The 25,782-nt window shown below is 47.1% G+C and overlaps 1 protein-coding gene across 1 annotated transcript; it reads right to left on the reverse strand.

Annotated features, from left to right (window-relative positions):
- Nucleotides 1-23,110: 23,110 nt before the first annotated feature.
- On the reverse strand, nt 23,111-24,525 carry LOC117056651 (C2 calcium-dependent domain-containing protein 4C-like). The gene has a single exon (XM_033167208.1). It carries the CDS (start codon nt 24,470-24,472, stop codon nt 23,129-23,131), a length of 1,344 nt encoding a protein of 447 aa, XP_033023099.1. The 5' UTR covers nt 24,473-24,525; the 3' UTR covers nt 23,111-23,128.
- Nucleotides 24,526-25,782: the final 1,257 nt, after the last annotated feature.

Raw genomic sequence — 25,782 nt, forward strand, 5'->3', positions numbered from 1 at the left:
AGCGATTGAGTGGGCATGTATGGATTAAGGTGATCTTGCAGGTGAAATGGTCCCAACTTGTTACAGGCTTTACATACTAATAGTAACACCTTGAACTTGACCTGGTAGCAAATTGGCAACCAGTGCACATCTCTGAGCAGTGTTTTATGCTGACAGTGTCTCACTCCTGTCCGCAATCGTGCTGCTGCAGCCTCTGAATTAAACCCCAAGGACGCCTCACATAAAGCACATTGCAGTGATCCATTGAAGTAATGAATGAATGAACGGCTATGGCCAATAAACACAACTGATATCCTACAGTTCATTGCATCCAATGGATCCATGTTTTGGGCGTGCATCAGCTTTTCTGCAAGTGAGTTAGGGGATATGAAGATCAGTATAGAGGCAGGTGCTAAGAATGTAAGCAGAACCTGGCTGCTGGATCAGACCCAACACCCACCTAGTCCAGCATCCTGTTTCCCACTGTGGTCATCTAGGAAACAGGACAGGAAGGCAATAATCCTCCCCCAGTATCTAGGACTGGGATTCCTGCATTGCAGGTGGTTGGACTAAATGACCTTGGCTTGGGGTTCTTTCAAACTCTACCACTCTGTGATTCTTTATTTCTGTGATCTGATATCAACTGACCCTGAACATGGCATTGCCACTGTGGCTAAGATGGGGTTGCATGTTTGAATGCTTCCCTTTGAGGAAAACAAATGGCCTGGTCCCAGGTGGCTTGCTATACTAGGCCCCACCTATAGCAGAACTTTGCAAGTGCTACTGGCGCTGCCTTCTAATGCTATTGTTGTTTTTCAGGAGAATTTTACCATTTCAAGTTTTGATTATTTGCATTTTTGAAAAGTGTATAATTTACCTTCCTCCTGTTAGCATATATTTTGTTTTGTGATTTATATAGAAATGGGAATTGGCTGTAAACAATAAGATCTGGCGGACTTGACAGGTCCCAGCTGCAGGTGCTGAGAGCTTAGTTAAAGGTCCTGAATCTCTGCCAATGGTGCCAATGGAGGGAGCAAGCTGGCCTTCCTCTCTTGTGACCTTGAAGAGGAGGAAGGTTGTGCCAGTACCTGACCTCCCATTCACAATCAGCAACTAAACCATGTGCTTGCATTCCACATCAGTCCACAGTTTCATATCAGACCTGTTTTGCATTCAGGCTTTTATGACCCGATCCAGCCACATGGTATTGACTTGGACCAAGGAGACAGTCTGGACATTTTTGGAGGCTTCCTAACATTGTGCATAGTGTTGTAGTATCGTGGATGTGTAAGACTTCCTTTAAAACATTGCTGTCCAGGGACAGCGTCATGTGAGAAAAGCATGTCCATCAAAATCTCCCTTGTGTTTGGAGACTTAGAGCGAATTCCAATTAGGCAAGATAAAGTACTATAGTGCAAATAGCAACTTGCAGACTTTCCGTTTTTAGGAAGACTGGAGTCCAAATAGTTGATAGCCAGAACATTCAAAACACCTTTTAATCAGGAACCAGGGATAACAAAATAAATAAATATTTCAGCCACCTACAACACGTGCTGTCAGGTAGTCCGCCTTAAAGTAATATTTGTTTACACCATGAACATTAAGTGGAAATATAAATAGGAGAGATTAGCTGGAGTTCTGTGTGCTTAATGCTCCATTATTAGATTTGCCCCTTATCGACTTTGGCCATGGCTATCCCCGAGCATTTTTTCCCTGCAGATTACTAAGGCTGGACTGCAAGGAGGGTTGGGTGATTAGGAGGAGGGGAGGAAGCAGCTCTCATCCCTCAGACTGTTAGGCCTGGGTGGCGGCCCCAGCAGCAGCAGCTGTCAAAGATGAAATAGGAACCAGGAGCCTCGACACAAAGCCAGCAGTCAGGAGGGCTGAAGAACAAGTCAGGAATGGATGCTGAACCGCTGGGATGCAGCAAACCAGAACTGAAGAACACTGAGGCTGCAGGAACACAACGGACCTTCTTTGCTCAAGGAGGGCTCTGGAAGATCCAGTAGCCTGGGTGGGCAGAGAGAACCAGTGCTGCTGGACTCCAACTCCCAGCTCTACCAGCCAGCCCATATACTGAGTTCTGCAAGGGAGGCCCTTCTCAATGTCCTGCCATTGAGTAAAGTTTGCTGTGTGGTGCACAGCCTTCCCTTGGGGATTCTTTCCAGTACTAACCGAAGACATACCTCCTTTCTCAGGCCTTTGTCAGGGGCTGAGTTGATGTGGCCACTGGCCAGCTTGCAAAGTGGTGGGTGTCCGCCAGCTGTATTGTCCAGAGTGTATATTTTTACCTGAGGTTTTAATTGGTACACGTGTAATTTAATGGGTTGTGTTGACCATAGCTGTCAACCCTCCCTGCTGTTCCCCACTGGTATAATAAGGGAATTTCCTGCAAAAAAGGGAAAAGGTTGACAGCTATGGCTGATGGCACAGATGTTATCTTGTTGTTAATCACCCTGGGATCATGAACTAATGAAGGGCAAGCTAGAAATTTAATTAATCAGTAAATAAATTCAGAGGGATGGCACCCTGCCCATCAAATCAGTACCTTTGGTGAAACTTACTCTCATGTTCCTAGCTTGATAGTGTAGCCCACAGGTTCCCAAACTTATTTGGCCTACCCCCACTTCAGAAAAAGAATTACTCAGCGCCCCCCTGGAAACCTACCTTCTTTAAGCAAACAAACAGAAATATGTACGGTAGTTCTTTTATGTATCTATATTTCTGCCTATGTACTACAACATAGTCATTACACAACAGATAAAACCTATATGAATGGTTTAACTCAAGGGAAGAGGCGGAGTGAAGCTTGCCAGTTCAGTCCGATCCCCCTCGGGGCCAGTATCACCTCCAGCATGACTGCCAGATAAGATAAGATTTCTTTATTGTGATTGTACAGTACAATGAAATTGGATGCCATCCCATAAAAACAACACAGAACACACTTCAGCTACACATACATACATACCCATCACAACTCTCTAATTACAGCATTTAAGATGGTTATAGCTCTTGGATAGAAACTATTTTTTAATCTATTTGTTCTTGATTTAATTGTTCTATATCTCTTGCCCGAAAGCAGTGGCACAAAAAGACTATATCCAGGATGAGATGGATCTTTTAAAATATTTTTTTACTTTTTTAAGGCAACGGGAACTGTATAGTTATTCCAAAGATTGGAGGGGATGACCAATAATATTTCCGACTGTGGTTATGACCTTCTGGAGCACCTTCTTCTCCATTACTGTACAACTGGAGAACCAAGCACAAATACAATATGTAAGAATGCTCTCTATGGAGCTGTGACACCAGCAGTTTCTCACTCAGATTGTTCTTCTTTAAAAGATCAATTAGATCCAGGGGGAGCGTTGTCACATCCCGCAACAGCACCCGACTTGGTGGTAAGTGTCATTACACAAAGATGAAACATGTAGAAAGGGTTTTTTCAAAAATCTATTCTCTTCTTTCTTTGTGCTTCCACTGCCCCCTTATTTTAATTCAATGCCCCCCAATTGCAGCTGGGGCTACTACCGCCCCCGGATCATTCCAGTGCCCCCCTGGGGTGGTATCGCCCACTTTGGGAAACACTGGTGTGGCCAGTTTAGACTGTAGGGAAATGGAATACTCCAGAATATCAGGGCTGGTGCTCTTGGCCCTTCACTGCTGCTTCTGAGCCAATCGGCCCAATCACTGTAACTCATAGAATCCTAGAGTTGGAAGAGACCACAAGGGCCATCCAGTCCAACCCCCTGCCAAGCAGGAAACACCATCAAAGCATTCCTGACGGATGGCTGTCAAGCCTCCACTTAAAGACCTCCAAAGAAGGAGACTCCACCACACTCCTTGGTAGCAAATTCCACTGCCGAACAGCTCTTACTGTCAGGAAGTTCTTCCTAATGTTTAGGTGGAATCTTCTTTCTTGTAGTTTGAATCCATTGCCCCGTGTCCGCTTCTCTGGAGCAGCAGAAAACAACCTTTCACCCTCCTCTATATGACATCCTTTTATATATTTGAACATGGCTATCATATCACCCCTTAACCTTCTCTTCTCCAGGCTAAACATACCCAGCTCCCTAAGCCGTTCCTCATAATGTCAAACTCAGTTATGTCGTTGGTAGGTCATGCAGGCTATAGTAATTAAATTAGGGCAGAGGATACGTGAGGGATTAGCATATGCCAAAGCAACCTTCTTGAATGTTTACACAAATGCAAAAAAAAAAAAAAACCTGTCTTATCTCAGTGTACAGGCTGCCGGGCTCTCTACCAACTAGAGCAACATTGCCTGTTATAATTACATTAGGTGGAAACACAAAGAATCAAGTTAGATTAGGCATCTGCTGGGTGGTTTGCGTGCATCCGAGCCTCCCCCTCTCCCCCCCACCCATGCATCTTATCTGTGGGGTTTTCCATTTATTTAAAATATTTGTTCTGTGACGGTGTGCCATTGCTGGGAAATGCAAATGTACACATCTGGAGAGACGGCCTCTCTTCCTCCTCTGCTTCCTGAAATCTAATGAGGACTCCAAGGTTGAAAGGGTGAGCGACAGATATAAGGATTTCCCCAGGAAACTCTGGAAAGCGGGACAGCCTGCTCCTGTCATCATTAAAGGGGACTTAGGGCAAATCTCTAGTCTCACCTGGAGAGGGCTGCCCCCAAACATTTTGCTGCCTGAAGCCAAGGACAAGATCTTGCCCATCCTGCTCCAGTCAATGCACAAAAGCGAAGCAAACCGACACCTGAATCTCCCTCCAATGTTGGATGCAACCGGACTGCATCATCTGCAACTGCTGAGAGCAGCAGGCTTGCTTAGTGGGCGCAGTGGGCAGGCCATGTGATGGGGGCACACACAGCTCTATCCTCTGGCTGCTGTTGCTTGCCTCACTCAGCCTCCTGGTAGAGCCAGCCCGGAAAGAAGGATATGATGACTGCTGGATATTGCCTGAAACATGCCTGCTGTGAGCAACCAGTTCAGCATTCCCCTCCCTTCTTCTTCCCTTGTCATGAAGTTTCAGGGCAGGGCCACATGTTACAAACATCAGAAGGTTGCCCCCCAAAATGGCAGCTCTACGTCATGCATCCCTTCCTCCTCCCCTCCACCCACAGAAGTCCCATGTCCCCCTGCACATTGAGTGATCTTCAGCAGCCGCCACCAACCCTGTGAAATAGTGATATGAGTTGGGGGATCAGTCTTGATGGTGCCTGTGGGTCCCTTCCAAACCTGTGATCCTGCGTATGTGAGGTTCAAATCTATGAGCAGAAACCAGCCAAGCCAGTTACTTTGTTAAGGTGGTTGGTTTAATTTTTGTCCTGGCACTTCCCCTGAGGAAACCTGCGTTTTATTGCTGAATCAGAGCAAATGGCAGTCCATGGAAAACCCGATTGCTGTTTGCTCTGCTCCAGCAGTAAATTGTGGGGAAAGCACCTGGACGAAATAAATACATAAATCATTTCAAACATGGAGCTTTAGACCTGGGCTTAGAAACATGGCACAAAAGGAAGTCTAGATGAGCCCAGAGACTGGCTTGCTCTGTCCTAGCTTCCCTGGAAACCTTCTGGGGAAGCAAAACCTGTTGGGGTATTAGTGCTTGTGAGTCCCTCCACCCTATGCTCAGCTTGCCTATATAAGATAAGATAAGATAAGATAATTTTTATTTATACCCCGCCCTTCCCAGCCAAAAAACGGGCTCAGAGCGGCTAACACTAATTAAAATCACAGTAAAAACATAAAAACAATCAATTTAAAATACAGATTAAAATACAAATTTAAAAATTCAAAATTAAAACTGCAGTCTCATTTTCAAATAGCCCACCAATAAAAGAATGAAGCATAAATATCAAACAGAAACCAACCCAAAGGCCAGGTGGAACAGCTCCGTCTTGCAGGCCCTGCGGAAAGATGCCAAATCCCACAGGGCCCTGGTCTCTTGTGATAGACTGTTCCACCAAGTCGGTGCCAATACCGAGAAAGCCCTGGCCCTAGTTGAATATGTGTGAATAAAGTCACATATCCTAAGGATACCACAATGTCCAGTGACCTTCACCTGAGGAAGCGCTGGTATCGGCATCTCTGGGTTGGGCTGAGAGAGACAGCTGCCCCCAAACCCAGGGAGCCACTGCCAGCCAGAGCAGACAATACTGAGCTAGATGGACCAAGGGTGTCTTGCGGTATAAGGCAGTTTCCTACGTTCCTAATGGCCGAGACCCTCAGCAGCTCCCAATGACCCCTGCTGACCTGGCCAGGATTTTAAAGATATTATCCGAGCCAAGAGTTGGGGCCGTGGGAGGCCTTGTGGAGGCTGGAGGGGTTTATTCTGCCACTGACCCCACCTCATCGAGGAGCTGACTGGGCGTTAAGGGCCTTCCTCACACCATGAAAGGGAAGGGGAGTTTACTGGCACCTCATCATCCATGTCTGAAGGAGACAGGAGAGTCACAGTTTGGAAGGGCCTTGGGTGAAGCTCCCTTGACATCTGTGTCTTCCTCAGGATCATTTTATTTTTAGTTTATATTTAATGCATTTATATCCAACCTTTTTCTCCAAGGAGCTCAATGTGGTGTCCAGTGGTTGTTCTCCTCACTTAATCCCCACAACCCTGTAAGGCTGGTTATGCTGAGAGGCAGTGACTAGCCTGAGGTCACAGCCAGCAAGTTTCATGGCCAAGTGGAGATTTGAACCCTGGCCCCCTAGTCTGGCACTCTAACCACCATCCCACAGCCGCTCACGTGAGGAGGAGCCTGGTTAGTCGGTCACAAGAGAGAGGAACCTATTCTTTCTTCCACAACAGGTAGTTCTGATCTCAACCATCACAACACACCAGCTGGAGTCAGGATCAGAAGAGCCTGGTCAAAAAAACCCAACCATTACCTCTCAGCCAAAGCCCCCTCAATGGCTGCTGTGAGAATGAGATGGAACGAGGATCTGTGGTTGCTGCCCTAAAGTCCCTGGGGAGAAAGTGGGATGCAGGGTCACATACAGAAGCCAACTAGACAAGCAGCTGAATCTGAGGTCAGTGCGTGCCACTACAGATACAAACAACAGGCTATCTTGGGAGGTGACACACCCAGCTGTGTTCTTCAACACCTTTCGGTCACTTCCTGCCTGTCCTCAGCATCTTCTGCCTGAGGCCACTGCCTGTCTGTCAGAATAGCAATGCAATTAATAGGGTGGTAAATTAAAAATGCTAGCAAAGCATGAAATAGCTTTGTCCCTGCATACATTGAGAAGCCTTCCCTTCCAATCTGTCCCTTTATGCTCTGTGAAAATCAACAAAGGTGTCCTCTTAATGAGACATCTGCAGGTTAGGTTTAGACCATTGGTAGGCAAACTAAGGCCAGGGGGATGGATCCGGCCCAATCGCCTTCTCAATCCTGCACACAGACAATCCGGGAATCAGTGCGTTTTTATATGAGTAGAATGTGTCCTTTTATTTAAAATGCATCTCTGGGTTACTTGTGGGGCACAGGAATTCGTTCATTTTTTCCTTCAAAATATAGTCTGCCCCCCCCCCACAAGGTCTGAAGGACAGTGGACCGGCCCCCTGCTGAAAAAAATTGCTGAAACCTGGTTTAGACAATGAACACAAAGAGTAGAGGTTTCCAAACTGTGTGTCGCGACAGGTTAGTGTGTCGGCTGCGGTGTGGTGTGTTGCATGAATGCAGGGACGTCTTAGCCATTGAGGCTACTGGCGCAAGGTGTCATGGCGCCATGGCCTGAGGAGGGCGCCTGCGCCCTCCAGCCCCGCTGGCAGCACCACTCTCGCCCACCTCTTCTCGGGCTGCGGACGCGGGGAGGCCATCAACGAGCCTCCCATCGGTGCTGCAGCCATGGCTCCCTGGACAGCAGCACCATGCCACTGCTTCGGCCAAGCAGGCGGAAGTGGAGCACAGCTGGCAGCGTCCCCACCCGCCCCTCCGTGCCCTCCGGCTGCCCGCCGCGCCAGGCCCTGCCCAGCGGAGTGCAAGGGGTGCTGGAGGGATCTTCGTGCCAGGGCACCGGATTTACTTAAGACGGCCCTGCGTGAATGCTCCCCGCATTAGTTTAACCTCCAGTCTGCTAGTAAAACTGAATTACTGCGTTGCAAAATGATGCATGTCTAAAAAGCGTGTCACCAACATGAAAAGTCTGGAAAGCTCTGATGTAGAGGCACTTTTTGTGTCTGCTTCCCAACCACGGAAGTCACTTCCCCTCCAAGTATGTCCCAAAATCCAAACACACGTGTCTCTCTTTCAAAGCCTCCCTGTCAGAGTTGACCTTTGCGGTTGCACAGTTAAGTCGCTGAAAGGTGGGGAGATTTCAGCTCTTGATTTGATTTGTTTAAAAACCATGTTCTCTTTCGTTGGAAGTATTTATTTATTTATTTATTTAATAAATAATACTTCTTTTCCCCTTTGTTACCATCCTTCAGGATAAGGTGACTGTCACTGGTCCTAAGCAAGTACCTGAGGAACAGAATGTTATTATTTTTATTACATATTTTGTGTTTTTTATATTGTGATTTTATGCTGTGTACTGCCCTGAGATCTACAGGTACAGGGCATTATACAAATTTGATAAACAATAACGAATGGCCACACATAGCTTATTCTAAATGGGACTGAGGACTGCAGAGGACTGAGAAAAGGAACTCAAATTAATGTTGCATCATTATCCGGTTGGAGTCATTAATATACAATTCCTATTCAGCTGTTCCAACATCCCTACTTAACTCTCCTTTACCGAAATAGTGCTCTGGCACTTATATTGACCAAACAGCCTCTTATTCATGTACTTGAATAGCACAGACAAGGCGAGGACAAGTTACAGGAAAAATCATTACACCTCATAGCTGAGAAAGAAGCTGGAACATCTTGTACACCACTGGCTGATCCAGCTGAAGTGTTGGACAGCCAGGCAAAGCATATCCATTTTTTAAAAAATATGCCCTGTTCCTCCTGCTGGCTTGCAAAAGCATCAACAAAACATAAATTTTAATTAATTAAAAAGAAATAAAGCATTACTTTAAAAACTTGAAACATTTCTTTCTTTCTTTCTTTTATTAAATTTTATTACAAAACAAATATACAAAAGATTATGAATTTACATAAACACATAAACTTACATAAGAAAGAAGAAAAAGATAAAAGAGTAAACGAAAAATTTGGTTCAATTTTTAAAATTACATTGCATTGATTGACTTCCACCACTGCGTATCACTACCTGATATTAACTGAAATTTTCTGCCATTCTTTCCTTTACCACCATACTTTTTTTAAAATATTACTATAATTCAACTTTAAACATTCTACTCCAAACATAGCCAAAACCTCTCATTTGATGCTTGTTTACTTAAATATTCATTAAAATATTTCCATTGGTTTTGAATCACATTTTTTTGGTTTTTGTCTTATCCAATTAGTCAGTTTTGCCATCTCTAGATATTCAGCCAATTTGTTCTGCCATTCTTTCTTGGTTGGTACGGAATTCTCTTTCCAATGCTGGGCTATCAAGGTTCTCGCTGCAGTTGTCGCATATAAAAAAATGTCCACTTTCTCTTTTGGTATATCCCTGTTTACTATTCCTAATAAATATGCCTCTGCTTTTTATTATATGATATTATTATTATTATTATTATTATTATTATTATTATTATTATTATTATTATCTTCATGTATCATAGTCCAATATTTCTTAATTTCAGGGCACAGCCACCACATATGGAACAGCGTTCCTGTCCTCTCCTTACACCTCCAACACTTATCATTTTCAGATTTATTTATTTTTGCTATCCTATCCGGTGACATATACCATCTATAGTGTAATTTCGTAAAGAAAAACTTGAAACATTTCTAATCACAGCATATATAACTTTTCAAAATTGTGAATGTTGCCAGGCTCCAAGTCCCATCATCCGTGACCAGTAGCCATGCTGGCTGGAGCCAATGAGAGCTGGGAGTCCAGCAGCATCTGGGGGCTGCAGGTGTCCCCCACTCCTGCCAGACAGTCTAAAATACATTGGCTCTGGATTTGCTGCCAAGCCCAATTCAAAGTGCTGGTGCTGCCCTTGAAAGCCCCCCCCCCTGGGCTTGGGGCCCAGATATCAGAAGGAGCACCTCTTCCCACAACAGAGTTATCGTTGGCCAAGATCCAGCTTTACACAAGGTACCTCATGTATGAAGGAAAGCCATCTCCTCTGGTGGTGCCCCAACTGCAAGGTGACCTCTCAAGGAAGTTGTGTCGGCTGTCAACACTACATTTCTCTTTGGCACCAGGTTAAAACTTTGTTTTATTTGCTCAGGCATTTTGGATTGTGGTCTTTTTCTTGTTTTTACCAGATCCAGCTGCTTTCTTCCTCACTTGATTATACTGTTGGCATCTTTACCTTCCTTTGTCAATTGCCATTTTTGCACAAAGAGTGGCTTGTACGTTTTTAAAAAATTATAGAATTATAAAAATTATAAAATTATATTAGAAAAATTATAGAATTGTTGCAGCAGTTACCCTAAGCTCTGACTTGAAACTGCTTCATGCTTCCGCTCTTCAGAGTGGGGGGGGGGACAGTTTTCAAATGCAAATAGCTGGACATTTGGTGAGCTAGCAACCAACCTGTACTATTTACTTTTTATTTGTACCTCATCAACTTGCGTGTTGTTAGCCTTTTGAAAGGGGGGGAAAGAGGGAAACAGAAAACACATTAAACCAAAGGAGCCAGTGAAGCAAGCAAGGAGAGTGGGGGCCTCTTAAAGCCAAATGGTAGCTAGGGTAATAAATGACTCACATACATGCAAGGCTATCTTTCTGTGGCAGGATGTTTGAGAATAGCAAACAGGCCAACGTCACAAAGAGGACATATTAATGTCGACCTCTTTAATATTCATTTGCATTATCCCTCCCAATAAAGGGCAGGAGCAAGTTTGCCCCCACGGCATCCACGTGAAGAGCCCGTGAGTTATTCCCCCTCCCCTTACCCCATGCTGCAGAGTTGAAAACAGAGCAAGAACAAGGGTTGTGTTTCTGCATACAGACCCAAGGCACCTGTTGTTCTTCGTGCTTTTTAGATGCAGATCCACACCGTGCATTCAAAACACATCCGATGCACATTTAAAGCACAGGACTTGCTCCAAAGAATCTTGAAAACTGCCACTCCCTGCCTCACACAGCTACAATTATCTGGAAGCCTTAACAAACCACAGTTTCTTTGGGGGGAGTCATGTGCTTTGAACGTGTGTTGGATGCTCTTTAAGATGAGGGAACTTCAGTCCAGCCCTCAGGATTTTGCCTCCCCAGCCCTGCTTTGCACCCTCCTCTGAATGTGTTGTTGTAGTATGATGGTGTCCCCTGCTTGCCCAGATAATGGATGGAGAGAGAGAAACATGTGGCTCTGACTTCCATGCAGCTGAAATATAGCCTGTACAGGAAAAGTCATGCCTGCTGCACTTTAGTAGTGTTGCCATATTTTGCAGTGCAAAAAAGAGGACACATTGGCTGACTTCTACTTTTAGCTATGGATCGCTATGACGATTCTCATTTTACATACCCATGAAAAAGAGGAGGTGTCCTGGTAAAAGAGGACATATGGCAGCCCTAACTTTTGCCTCAGGCCACACCCACTTTGCCTCTGGCCTTTCTCTTTACTGCGGTTATTGGGGAATTGGAAGGAGGGGTGAGAGGCCTCCCCCCCCCCAAGTCTTGCCTCTCCACACCAGGAGGCAAAGACAAGAAGCCTCTGCTGCACATTACCAATCCATTCCCTCAGAGACATACCACACAGAGGTATTTCCCTGCCTTTTCACCTGTCAAACCTAATCCTTCCTATCCATAAAAAGTCATAACTAAGACATCCATCCCACTGAAGGAGGCTGCAGAATCAAATCAGTTTATTTCAGCTTTAAGCTCATAGCGGAGGCTGCAGATAACTGAAGACCGAAAACCAGGTAGAAGAGAAATGCTTTTGCCTGATGCCTGAATAGAGGAAATGATGGGGCCAAGCGAGCCTCCCTGGGGAGAGCTCTGCGCAAGCAGGGGGCCACCACTGAAAAGGCCCCGTTCTCATGTTGGCACCCTCTGCTCCTCCCTCAGAGACTGACCACAGAGAAGAACCTCAGTTGAGAAATGCAGGATCTGGATTGGTTCATGTGGGAAGAGGCATTGGGTTCCTGAATCAGCACCTTGAAATGAGCCCAGAAACTAATTGGAAGCCAGTGCTGTTGTGCCAGAAAAGTCAAAATTAAAAACAACTGGCCTTAAGGGTTTTTTTTTAATAGAAAACCCAGAATATGAATAAAATCAACATTTAAACTAAAAGTACAGTAAAAAATATAAGTCAGCTCTACTTGTCTAGGTAGGCTTACCTAAATAATAATGTTTTTAGCAGGGGCCCCAAATAATATTGCAATGGTGCCTACATAAAAACAGGCAATCTTGTTTCCGATCATTTCCCAAACGATCCTTTGCATGACATTGGACTCTTTCTTCCCCTTCCGTAGCTGCAGCTGACTTCTGTGTTTGTTTGTTTGCTTGCTTGCTTGCTGTTTATAAGAAAAATCCCTCCACACTGTTGGAAAGTTCTGTGAGCCGGACAAGAAGTCAGAACGCATCAGAAAACAGCTCTTCAGCTTGGCTCTCTAAGGGTTAAAGGGAGCGAGATGCGCTTCCTAAAGAGAGAGTGGGGGGGCTTTTCTTCTTGTTTCAATCAGCTGATTGGAGAGAGGAGGGGGCTGAGATCAAAGCAGAAGTTGTCCATTCAAAACAGTTATTCTACCTCAACCACAGGTTGCGCATTGACTGCATAGGAATATTATAACAGGGCTGACTCCAGGCAACTGCATTTCGCCTACAGAAAGGAAACCCGGACATTTTGCCAAATTTAAAAAAATCCGCCCAGACACAAATTTAAATCCTGAAAAAGAGGATTGGGGGGGGGGCGGACACACACAAACACACGGGCCCAGCAGGGCGAAGCCACCCATGGGTGCCCTGCCCTGCTTGCCACTTCCACCACCTGTGAAGAAGCCATGCCAGCTCAGGCACTGATTTCCAGCAAGATCTCACAAGAGAGAACTTCTCTGCTGGCACAAGGGCAGGGCAGGACTTCGCTTTCACCTCAAGCAGCAAAATGGGGCATGCACAACCACCCACTTTGTGTTCAACCCGAGGGCCTTGGACTGTCTTGCCTCCCACGTTTTTAATACCTGCATAAAACCTGATTTGTAGACAGGAGGGACACACAACTCTCTTGTGGTGACTCCAAATCTATGGAACACTCTCCCAGGAGAAACCTGGCAGGCTCTCTCACTCCCAGAAGCTTATTTCATAATAGTTTACCTATCTTGCTTTTAAACTGCTTTCAGACTGCTTTTGCTGCAGTTTAGTTTAAATTCTCTTTTTATAACTGATTTTGTTTTTCAAGGGGGGTGGTTGTATTTTTACACTGCCCTGGGTACATTCTTTTTCCTGTGTAGGAAAGTGGAATTTTAAAAAGTTCATTTATTCATTCTGTCCCCATAAAAAAATACAACCCAGAAAGCTTTCTGTGTATTATTTGAGCCCCTTACCTCATAAAGGCAGTGTTGTGTTGTGTTGTGGTTAGAGTATCGGAGCAGGAGCAAGGAGACCCTGCTTCAAATCCTCATTCAGGCATTAAACTTAGGCTACTGGGAGGATCTTCAGCGGGTTCAGGCCTAACTCACAAGGCTGTCGTGATCATGGGTCGGGAACCACATAAGTGTCTTGAGCTCCTTGGAATAAAGTGATGTAAATAGTGAGTGGCAGGCCTAGAAAGAGGGGGGGGAGCTCATGTCAGGATTTGAATTTGCTGCAGACCCCGAATAAAAAACCTGAGCAGCAATTAAGTTTGTGTCCCCTGCCCCAAAAAGACTCCAGCCAAAAGATGAAATTGTGGAAGGAGAAGTTGGCTGGCCCGTTAATGCATCACCAAAATAAGAGGAGTGAAGAGGACACATGTCTGCATGTGCTAATTTATAACCATAGATACAGATATAGAAAGACTTACTACAATGTTAAGTGGGAATCCCAAACACCTCCCCGTTGTGGAGAAGACCAGGTTCCAAGAGAGAAACTCTTTCAAACAGAGGTCTGTCCTCTGTCAAGCAGGGCACATGGCAACCCTTCAGAAAGCCACCCCCCAGCCAATGAAAACATTATTGCGCAGGTTGGCCAAAACAGGCCACTGCGCCTCCCAGACCCGGCTCCAAGCTTGCCCAGTAGGCTGAGAAGCACTGGGCTTCCTCAGAGACCATTGCCCCCTCTGCCTTACCCATAGGAGCTGGATGGGCAAGTTAAGAGCTGCGGGGGGGGGGGGAGGCTCAGGGGTCTGGGCTGAGCCACCAGCTACTGGCCCTGCAGCACGTTCAAGATTTTGCTCTGGGCACACAGAAAAGCTCCCTGGCTGGATATCTTCTCATGCAGCGCCCCCACCTCTCCCACTCCCTACTTCTGATCCAGTTTCGTTCTCTCCCACCCACCTGCACCTCCATCCAGCTCAAGCCCCTCGCCCAGACTCTCTCCACGCTGTCATTAGTAGCCTGGCAACCTCCTGCATTGGCTTTTATGCACAGGAGTATTTGTTTGTCAAGCTGCCCTGTTCCTGATTCTTCTGGGAAAGGCAACAAAAACCCCGGTTATTTCAAAATAAGACACAGGGGAGATGTGCCATCCATCGCCACCACCCCCCAGCACGCTTGCCTGTTTCCACCAAGCCAAAGACCCAGAAAGAACAGGGGGGTCTCACCTTCAAGTCAATAGCACTTGTCAGGGGGATAATCTGTGGCTCGGATCAGTCTTTAGAAAAGGTGCCCAGAGAGCAAAAGTGACTTATAATATTTTTAATCTATAATATTACCGTATTTTTGTGTATTAAACTATATTTTTCCCTAATTATTTGAAGTTTAAAATAAGGGGTTGTCTTATACACAGATAGTGCATAATGCATTTTCTTCATTTTGAGTCCCTAAAAATATATATGGGGGTGTCTTATACACGGAAAAATACAGTATTTTTATGGAAATTTTCTCAGACAAATAATTTCATTATTTCTTTTTTATTAGAAAATGAAAATGAAAACCATTTAAATAATAATAATAATCCACAGATTTGCTGAGTTTGTGGCTAATGAGCTATGGCTCATTAATGTGCGGCCACCGTTCTGCTGATGGATGGTTTTCTTGTTTTAAGAATTGTTTCCTTCACTATTTATTTACAGCAATTTATAAATTGCCCAAAAACAAAAAAGCCTCTCTGGATGGTTTGCAATAAAATGTGTAAGAGAACAATTTGACTACACAGGGGACAAAAAATACCCTGCAAAATCAAAAGCAGCATAAATCCAGCAGGGAAACACAAAACTCATGGCATTCCAAAAGTTAAAATGAACAAACAGATTAGTACAGCGAGAGGATCAGCCTGCATCAGTTATTTCCAAGAGCTGGACCAACAGAAAGGGTGCCTCCACAACATGGCATCAGAGAAACGTCATGGGAGTTCATGGAGTTTCCTCTGATTTGTGCATGTTGACAATACCCACAACTATTGAAATTAACCCTTGCACAGTGGTAGTGTTTTTGGAAAACCAAGATAAAGACATTTATCCATATCAAACAAATTCCACGAAGAGACACAGCAGACAAATAGATGCCATGGAGCGCTTCCAGCAAAATCACACCGGGCTACAATGGCAAAGGCACCCTGAGTGAATTGCTGAAGCCCATGGATGAGTGAAGCCAAGAGCCAAGGGTGGGGAGTGGGAGTGACGGGGCGTGTTATTATTAAAAGCAGCTGCAGTTTGTTTTATAGATCAATAGGCTGTTTTACTGCATATTATGTAACTTTAATGTTTTTCAAATTGCTCTGGAGATTTACTTCGGTGAACCCTTGAAAGCCTGTTTATCTTCCCAGAAAGGAAACCTACGTGCAGTTGCCACCGCTAAGCTTTCACCTGTTTACATCCTTTCATCCAGCGCAACTGGTGCTGACGTACTGTGGACGCTGGAAGTCAAACAGGCAGGAGGGAACCTTTGCCCCCAACCATCAACCCTCCTACCTGCATCTGAGCGCTGGTGATGGTGGCTCAGCAGCAGAGCCCAGGATCACAGTGGTAGGAAAAATTGATGGGCTATTTTTAAGGGAAACCGCCAAAACCACATTTTTTATCGATTTCTGTCCAGACACTGCTTCCAATTGCGGTCTTCCGGATATGTCCGGACGTATGGCACCCTTACACAGTGGCCAACCGGATGCCTGGGAGAAACCCACAGACAGGATACGAGCATGAGAGCCCCCTCTCCTCCTGCAGCTTCCAGCAACTGGAATTTAGAAGCATTGCTGCCTCCAACCCTGGAGACAGAGCACAGCCATCCTGGCTACGAGCCTTCGATAGCCCTGTCTTCCATGAATCTGTTTAATCCTTCTTTAAAGCTATCCAAGCATGGGTGTAGCCAGGATTTTTCTTAAGGGGCAGGCTTTTGTTACCTCAGATTTGTATTGATTTTGGTTGGTTGGGAGGGCAGCTGCCCCGCCCTGGCTAAGCCCATGCATCCAAGTTGGTGGCCACCATTGTCCCCTGGGTGGGTGGGGGGAGTTCCATAGTTTCATTCTGTGCTGCATTTAAAAAGTACTTTATTTTATCTGTCCTGAATTTTCCCACTTTCAGCTTCATTGGATGCCCCCATGTTCTGGTGTGAGGAGGGGGTGGGGATTTCCCCTATCTACCTACTTTCTCCATGCCATGCATAATTTTACAAACTTCTATTGTGTCACCTCTTAATCATCTTTTCTCCAAACTAATAGGTCCCATTAAAAAAAAGAAAAACCTTTTTAAAAAAATACCTGGTCCTGTTAGAAAACAAAAGAAAAGTCTCAGGGCTTGCACTGAGGAGTAATAAAAATGGCAATCGTGACAAAAATGGCTGTCGCAAAGCTGGCTCAGCTGCATCTCGTGGCTTTGTGAATCACAGGCTGAGGGGGCTGAATTTAAAGCAAAGCCAATTGACACTGACCACGTCATTTTACACAAGGGTGTAGCCCAGGTCCAAAGGGGTCAACCTGAAATATTGGTGTGCCAAACATGTTTTTATTGTTCTTGTACATCCATGGGTGGAGCAAGGGGGTGGGGGGCGGTCCGCCCTGGGTTCCAGGGGAGGGGGGTGACACGTCGGTCGGTCCCGCCCTACCCCACCCTGCCGGGCGGGCCCCAAATGGAGGCATGCCGCCTTTTCCCCTTTTTCGCAGGTTTTTCGGTGCAAGGGGTGGGCCAGCGATGTGACGCCCCCTCCTCGCTGGCCCACCCCTCGCGCCAAAAAAAAGCCCCTGAAAGGGGGAAGCAAACAGGCGCGTTCCCCCTTTCAGCGGCCATCCACGTGTGTCATGACGTCACGATGCACATGTTGTGACCCACTCCCAGGGGGGTGCCTCTGCACCGTCACCCCGGGCAGCGAAGAGGCTTCCTCCGCCACTGTGTACACACTTTCTGTGCTGGTCATATTTTTATGATTGGCCACCGCACTTTTACCACACACAAAAAGCACAACTCCACACCCCCCCCCCAGTCAGGCAAAAGAGGAGGGTGCAGAGCACAGCAATGCCAAGGGGGAGAAGGCGAATGCTCTGGGACGGGGAGGGTCCCGGCTGAGGGTCAGAGGCTTTGTAGGGAACCCTCAAGTTCCTCAGCTGTATTCTACAAGTTTCCTGATTTTCTAGGGATAGTCCCAGAATTACAAAAGCCATTACAACTTCCGATTTGATCCCGGAATGTCCCTATTTTCTCCACCAGCACCCGCTGCTGAGCTTGGGGCTTGACCTGAGTGGCGGCAGCAGCGAGGGACCATCCTGTTGCCTCTAAATGGCTGCAGCCAATGGCCTCCTCCCCTGAGCAGCTTGTAAAGGCTGCTGGAGTGCGGGAAAGGAGGAGGAGGAGGAGGCGAGACTGCTGCCACCGAGGCCCAGCTCCACATGATGCGCCAGCTGTGAGGGGCAGGCAGAGGGCAGGGTCGCCTTGGGCACAAATAATGGGGGAGTGGAGCGCAAGGAGACTCAAGTTTGCTTATTTTTTAAAAAATGCTTTGTGCGTCCACATCTAATCTTGCCCCTTTCTAATATTCTAATATTTATTTATTGTTGTGTGTTTTTCTTTTTGTTAATCTACCAAAGAATAAAATAAAATTGGGGTTTTCTCAGGACGATTGAGGGTGTCCATGGGCGTAGCCAAAGAGGGGGGCAGGGAGGGGCAGCTGCCCCCCCTATAAAAAATACATAGCTAACTGAGGTTCTCCCCCCCCCCAATAAAATCCCTGCCTACACCCATGGCTGTGTCCCCTTGGGGCAACGGTGGCAGCACTTGCCCTTCTTCTGATTATAAATCCTTGGGGGCGGCGGGAATGTGAGGCCAAGGGAATAAGTTGTGGGAGAGTGAGAGGAATGTGGAAAGGTTGGTATGAGCTTTCTACATACTGTTACATACATACATACATACATACATACATACATACATACATACTGAAACAGAACAAATGCCTAAGAAAATAAGATAAGCAAGCGACAGGAGGAAGGCCTGGGAAGAAGAATCGCTCTGCTTATTTGCCAATGTTTTTCCTTTGAAAAGTTTGGGTTGTTTATACACGCTTCCTGCCGACAGCTCCCTAAGGGACTGGTTGGATGGGGACAACATTTTTTTCAGGAAGAGACTTTACCTTTGCTCAGAAGGAAATGGGGAAGGTGCAAAGACAGATTTAATGTCTTTATCTTTATTACAGGAAGATGGTGAAAGATGATTTTCTGAACTCACTTTCTGCAGGACGCCAGGCCCTGAATTACTCTAAGGAAGAGGAAAGCAGCAGCCTTGGCTTCTTCACTCTTAAAACATTTTCAGTTTGGAATCTATTTGTTTCAGCCCATATTACTGACCATAGTAGAATCAGTTGCTGCATCAAAAAATAGCATGAAGTAAAATAAAAAAATAATCAGCTTCATAACATTATAGATATACTGTAAAGAATCATAAAATTGTAGAGTTGGGAGTTTTTTTTTAATCCATTGCTGTATTACCATAGTTCTAATTTTACTACTAACTGGACCAGGAGACCATATTCAATAACAGGCAAGATCAGATTAAGTCAGGGTAATTGTATCTTGCCTTTTCCTCGTCATTTTCTGAAAATGGATTCTACTCCCATCGCCTTCAGCCTCATCACATAGACAATTGGAAGCATTCTATAATTCAACAATAGCTGCTGCAATACAGTTGACAATGCTTTCCCCGGCCTATTCACAATTAAGTGATTGAAGGTTTCCAAATATTGTATTTTGCAGTGACCTAATGGTATTGGAACTGATTTTTTTTTAAGCAAGACATACAGTATAGGCAAGTGGAAGGTGCAAAGTGCAAGTGCAAAGTGTCAGCCTGGGGTTGTTGCAAGGGTTACAACTAGATCATGCACAAGAAATAGCTGTAACATATTAAATAGGTAACTAGGAAGCTGCCGTCACCGTAGTGCAGAAGACTATGTGACTGACCAGGGAGGTGCCTGCCCAGCTAGGCTGCTGCCCAACAGGTGCAGTTGCTCAGCAACTTCCAGGCCCCTCCTACTCTCCCTCTGAAAACTCTCTGGTATTTAGAGGCAAACTACTCCTGACAGTGCACGGCCATCAGGGCCGGATTTAGGTTTGATGAGGCCCTAAGCTGCTGAAGGTAATGGGGCCCTTTATATGTCCAGCTGTCCTTTGTCAACACATATTTTGTGTTGAATATATGCTACATGGTAATTTATGGACCTAATAGGTCCATACACAACGCAAAACACTGTTGCTGTATGTAGGTTTTATTTTATTTGTTGTTTATCTTATTTTTTGGGAAATGTACATCCAGGGGTTTTTTTCTTTAATTTTTTTTAGGGCCCCCAAGAGAGTAGGGCCCTAAGCTATAGCTTGTTTAGCTTATACGTAAATCCAGCATCTATCTGTAAATCCGGCACTGACAGCCATCGCGACTAGTAGCCGTTGAAAGTCTGGTCCTCCGTAAATTTGTCCAATCCCCTTCTAAAGCTATCTTCATTGATGACCATCGCTACAGTAAACTCCAGAGTGTTATAGAAAGAGTGTCCATGTGCTATGGGAAGAACTGCTTTGGGGGAAAGGCTGTAGCACAGTGGGAGAGCATCTGCTTTGCATGTAGAAGGCCCCAGGTTCGGATCCCTGACAGCATCTCTAGGTGGGGCTGGGAGAGCCCCCTGGCTGGAATCCTGGAGGGCCACTGCCAGTCTGACTCAGTGTAAGGCAGCAGCCTCTGTGCACTCCTGTTGTCCATCATGAATTTTCCACTTTTCAGCTTTACTTAGGACCACAGTGGAGTCTCATGTTAAGACGAGAGGGCTCCCTCCCTCCTCCCCATCCACAAGAAGGTGCCCTGCCCTGAGTGGGTGGCAGAAGGAAGACATCAGGTGGGGGACTAGAGAATGTATTTCAGTTGTATGCAGTGCTTGTGTGTGTGTGTGTGTGTGTGTGTGTGTGTGTGTTTAGGGGTACTCTCATTTTCCTACTCGTATTGAAATACTGCCCCTCAATGAGGCCAAACTTACGGTAGATTCACAAAATGTTTAGGGGTATGCATACCCCTGTGTGTCCCCCCCAAAATGCACTGGTTGTATGTACCCAGACTTGGGAGGGAAATTGCGGTAAAGGAACAGGTATTTCCTAAGGGCAAACCTGCACAATACATCTGTGCCCTGTCTCAACCCAGCTCCAGGATTTGGGGCACCTTCAGCATCAGGCAAAACACTTAAGAATGTAAGGATGCTGGATCAGGCCATCGCACCCTGTTCTCGCAGTGGCCAACCCAAAGCCTGTGGGGCAGGAGCCTCAAGCAGGACCCAATAATTAATAGAATCATATGATTGTGGAGGTGGAAGGAACCACAAGGATCATCCACTGCAACCCCCTGCAATTCAGGAACCCTTTTGCCCAACGTGGGGCTCATGAGAGCGCTCTCCCTGCCCCCTGGGGCTCCTGTGGAGATGTAGTGGCTCCCCTTAAGGTGGGGCTCTGCAGGGCTGAGCGTTCTCCCACACGGCCACTGGCCAGACTTCTAGGGTGCACGTGCAAAGCAAGAACTTGCTCATTGTTTTGGGGGGATCTGACAGCCACACTCACAACTTTCCTGATCTGGCCTGTTGCACCCCAGAACAGGGCTCTCCAAGACGTGGAGATGGCACTTCCCCCCTCCCTGCTGAGCATATAACAAGTGGGAAATGGGGCAGTGACATATGGCATGGTTTCACTTCTTATACAATTGTTAAGGCATGTGGTCACTCAGTGCCGCCAGTATTTGCAATCAGGCTGGCTCATTTAGGGCTATATAGAAACTTTATTGTCAGTAATGATGGGAGCATGCAGGTGGAAAACACTTTGATTTTTATAAATCTTCATTATCTTTAAAGGGAATCTTTCTGTCAGTTAATACTGTTGCATGCCACCCCAATCTCCAAGCAGTGTGAGATTCCAGAGGTTCCATGTGCTTCCCCAGGGTTCGGTTTCCTTGGAATGAGGGACAGCAGAGACTGAGGAGTCTTCATGGTTTATTTACACATGTATACGACCTAACCCTATGATGGAGGGGTTCACAGCATTGACACCCCAAAGGGGTCTTGCTTCCCCCAGAGCCACAGCCTTGGATTCCAGAAGAGATCAGGGATGGCTGTCCCCTCAGAGACTTTAGCCTGCTTCTTCCTCCAGCTTCAGGCTTACACTTACACACACACACACACCTGAGCTCCGGCCTTTGTCTTATCTAACTACCAGTGAGTTGAGGGAGGGGGCCTCATCCATTTGATGAGAGCCACTTCCTTTGCTACCTTAATGGCCCATTACTTCACCAGGAAGCTAGCCTGGATATTCCAGGAATTTGAATTATTGCTTAACACTTGCTGGATCCAGGAATTAGAAGGGTCTTGACAGACCGCCTACTCCTCACACTCAACTCATGACATTACATTATTATCCCTTTGGAGCTGTGCTGTATAATTATTGTTAATGTTATTATTATTTGTGCTTTTGTCCTTCCAGGATGGGAAGCTTTATTATTTTTCATTCTTTGTTTTCTTTCTTTTTGTTATTTGTGCACTTTAAACAAAATTATTTTATTTTTAAAAGGAAATGGTGTAGTGCAGGCATGCCCAACCTGCGGCCCTCCAGATGTTTTGGCCTACAACTCCCATGATCCCTAGCTAACATGACCAGTGGTAAGGGATGATGGGAATTGTAGTCCAAAACATCTGGAGGGCCGCAGGTTGGGCATGCCTGGTGTAGTGCACCAAGTCAGCCCCTCCCCAGTTAGGGACCTACACAACTGCAGCATTGGACTATGGCTCAAAATACACATCCAACCTCTCCCTCCCTTTTCCACTCAGACTCCCTCACAGATTCAGCAGGCAAGCTGCCATGGCCATTATCACATAAGATTTCAAAGCTGTTTGCTTCCTTAGTGTTTAGCTAAAAGCAAGCAACCTTTACGTTCTGTTTGATGGAAGAGTTCTGTTCAGCCTGAATGTTCACATATTGCCACAATTGAAGAAATGGACTCTTGCTTGGATTATTTTGTACACTTTTCTTCTTTGATCCAATTCCCGTTGGGAACTTCTGGCTTAACTCTTCACATCTTCACCTCTTACTGAAACAAAACCTAACAAGCCAGCCATTGCTATATTGACTCAAAATTATAGCCATAATACATTGTGGCACCCTCAGGTCTAATAGATTGACAGTGCAATCATTTACCCATTACTCAGAAGTAAACCTTGGTGAGTTCACTAGAGATATGTACTTTGGGTTGTTTTAAGGATAATGTAAAGCACTCTGGTTGCTACACAAACACTGAAGCTGCAAGGCTGTACACAGCTCCTCAGGTGCAAGCCTCATTGAGAGTTCAATGGGACATTGCCAAAGCACAGGTGCACAGGATTAATGCATGAACTGTGCATTCCAGTGTGTAACTTGCAGGTCTCGCTCAAGTCAAAGTCATTTACTGACCTAACAGATACCAAAAGAGAAGCATTTGCAAGTTGCAGTAAAAATTATATTTATTTTAAAACAAAAAACCACACCGAGTATGAAAATAAATAAATAAAATATCTCAGGTTGCGAGGGAGTTGTTTCTCTCTCTTTTTTTTTTAACCTGCTAAAAGCTTCATCAAGGGAACCTCGCTCTCCCCCAAAACGAGGTCCCTTTTCAAGCTGCACCCTTTATTCACAGCCTTCATCCTCACTGCGAGGCTGCAGAGGTCGTCCTCGGCAATGCCCACAAAGAAGAAGTCCTCATTGAAGATGGGGTCCCGGCTCCTCTTGATGACGGTGCTGCGCTGTTTCTGGATCTTACCAGGCACAAGCGAGAAGGTGATGCAGCAGTTGATGTTCTTGGGCTCCGCCGAGGGCTCGTAAAGTCCTTCCACGCTGATCAGGCGGACCCGCAGGCGCCTGTTCTCGGGGCAGTACTCAGAGGACAGCCGCAGGAGCCCGCCCTTGTCCATGCAGACAGTGCTCTCTCGGCCAAGCCTCTCCCGGCCGCCACAGGGCACGTCCAGCGGGAAGATGGGCAGCGGGGACAGGCTGTAGGCCCGGCAGGTCAGCGGGTCAAAGAGGCTGTCTGAGGACCGCCGGATGGCATTGGGGCTGCTGTCCGTGGAGCTGCTGTCCTCAGTGGACAAGGAATTGGCTCTTCCCATGCTGGACAATTTGCTCCGGGACCTCCAGGCCTTGCCCAGCAGCCCCTCCTGGCTCCGGGCTTTGAAGAGCAAGCCAGGCCCTCGCGGCGGAGGTGACCGGCCCAGGAGGGGAGAGCTGAAGGGTGAGGATTCGCTGGAAGAAGCCGTGTCACTGTCCCAGGGGCCCTGCCGGCTGAGCGGGTGGTGCCGGCAGGCCACTGACTGGATGGCAATGGGGTGGCTGGAGGAGAGCTCTCTGCCCCCATAGCTGCTGGCTCGGGGCCGGGGCAGGGCCAGGCTGAGCGAGGAGTCACTGTGGAAGATGGATTCCTTCCTCCGGGTGTGAGGGCTCTCCAGTAGCGTGCAGAAACCGTAGGACGTCTGCGCTTTGGGGAAGTGAGGCAAGGACAGGGCAGCCTGAGACTGGGGGTCTGAGTTCGTGCCTTCTTCCTGCAGGTCTGGGATCTCCTCCACGCTTTCCACCTGGATGAGGTGGGGCAGTGGAAACGGGCTGGGGGTGCGGTCGGCACACACCCCAGCAGAGGTGGCAGCCTGCTGCAGGCCAGGCTCCGTGAGGCAGCGGTGGGGCTGGAAGGCTGCGCTAGGACTCTTCGCCGGAGGAGGATTTGCCAGCCTGGGAGGGATGCAGAACTCCGGGATCCTGTCTGGGGTCAATATGTTGGCAAAAGCTGCAGCAGGGCCCCCCGGCTTGGCTGTGTTAGGGACAGGGTGGCTGGGGGGCAAGCCCAGGAAGGACGGACCCAGTGGGCTGCCTTCTCCAGGGGATGCCCCCACTTTCTCCAAGAACCACATTGAGTGCAGCTGACTTCTTGGGAGTCCCACAGAAGAGTTGAAGGAGATCCGAGGAACCTGCCAAAAAAGGGAGAGGGGAATACAAAGGTGTTAATAGCTCTGGGTTGTTCGCAACAACCCTGCAAAGGAGCCGGACCTGCTGAGCCAACTACCATTCAAACCTTATAGCCCTCTTAAATGTAGGCAGCAGGTGATGGGTGGTATTCAGCTTCTTTTTACTCAAGAGTATACCCACTGAAATTAACAGTCATGTTTGTTCCTTCCAGTGGGTCTACTCCAAGTAGGACATAGCTGTATGCCACTCTTGTATAGCTAAAACCTGTTTGCACACCACAGCTGCAAAAATCCAGGCATGCTTACTTGCGAGTAAGCCTCGCAGACTCCAGTGCGCCTTACTTCACAGCCATCAAGCACAGGATCGGGCTCCAGCAAGCCTTCTCAGCCCCCACCAAACTCTTCCCCTTGTGCAGGAGAATTCCCGGTAGTTTTAAGATAGAATTCAATACATACATTCCATTTACTAAAACCGGTTTCTTTACTTAACAAGGGAGGAACGGGAGAAAAGGGGGGCGAGCCCCTATGCAGAACTCCAAAGATCAGTCTGTAGACATTCATCTTGGCCGCCTTTTCAAGGCTGCGATCCCCAGCGCACTTAGGTGCCAAGCCCCATCGGAGTCCCCCCAGCCTCGCTTCTGAGGAAGCCCGCAAAGTCCGCTGCCGGCACAAACAACCTCGCGCCTACCTTGCAGGGTTGGCCGCTTTCCCAATAACTGCTTCGGGATGCCGCGCGCACAGAGATGCTTCGCCCAGCTAATCGCTCGAGCCGCTACTCCGTCCAGTTTGCAGCGCGATGCCGCGGGCTCGCTCTTTATAGGCAAGCCGCCGTGCGCCCAAGCCAATCGCGAGCCGCGAAGGCGCCTCCCATTGGCCCGCAGCCCCACTCCCGCCTCCCTCCCTCCTCCGCTGTGCCAGCAGCTGCCAGGCGCGTAAAGGCGGAGGAGCCGCGCTGGCGCCGCTTGCTCAAGTCAGGGGCGCTCTTCCCGGCAGCGCCAGCTCCTGCCCGGGGCACGCAAACAACCAGGGCAGTGCCTGCCAGCCAGCCGGCACCAAGTTTCTCCGTCTCGTGTCGTTTTTCTCGATCTAGACCAGGCGCATCCAACAGGTAGATCGTGATCTACCGGTAGATCACGGGACGTCTGTCGTAGATCAATAGTAGATCACTGGCTCCCCCAAAGAAGCTCAACAACTTTGGCTCCCCTAAAAAAGCTCTTTTTTTTGCCCTGCAGCCCCCCAAAACAGGGCTTTCCTTC

This window comes from Lacerta agilis, chromosome 13 (assembly GCF_009819535.1).
Source record: "Lacerta agilis isolate rLacAgi1 chromosome 13, rLacAgi1.pri, whole genome shotgun sequence".
In the NCBI taxonomy this organism is placed as follows: Eukaryota; Metazoa; Chordata; class Lepidosauria; order Squamata; family Lacertidae; genus Lacerta; species Lacerta agilis.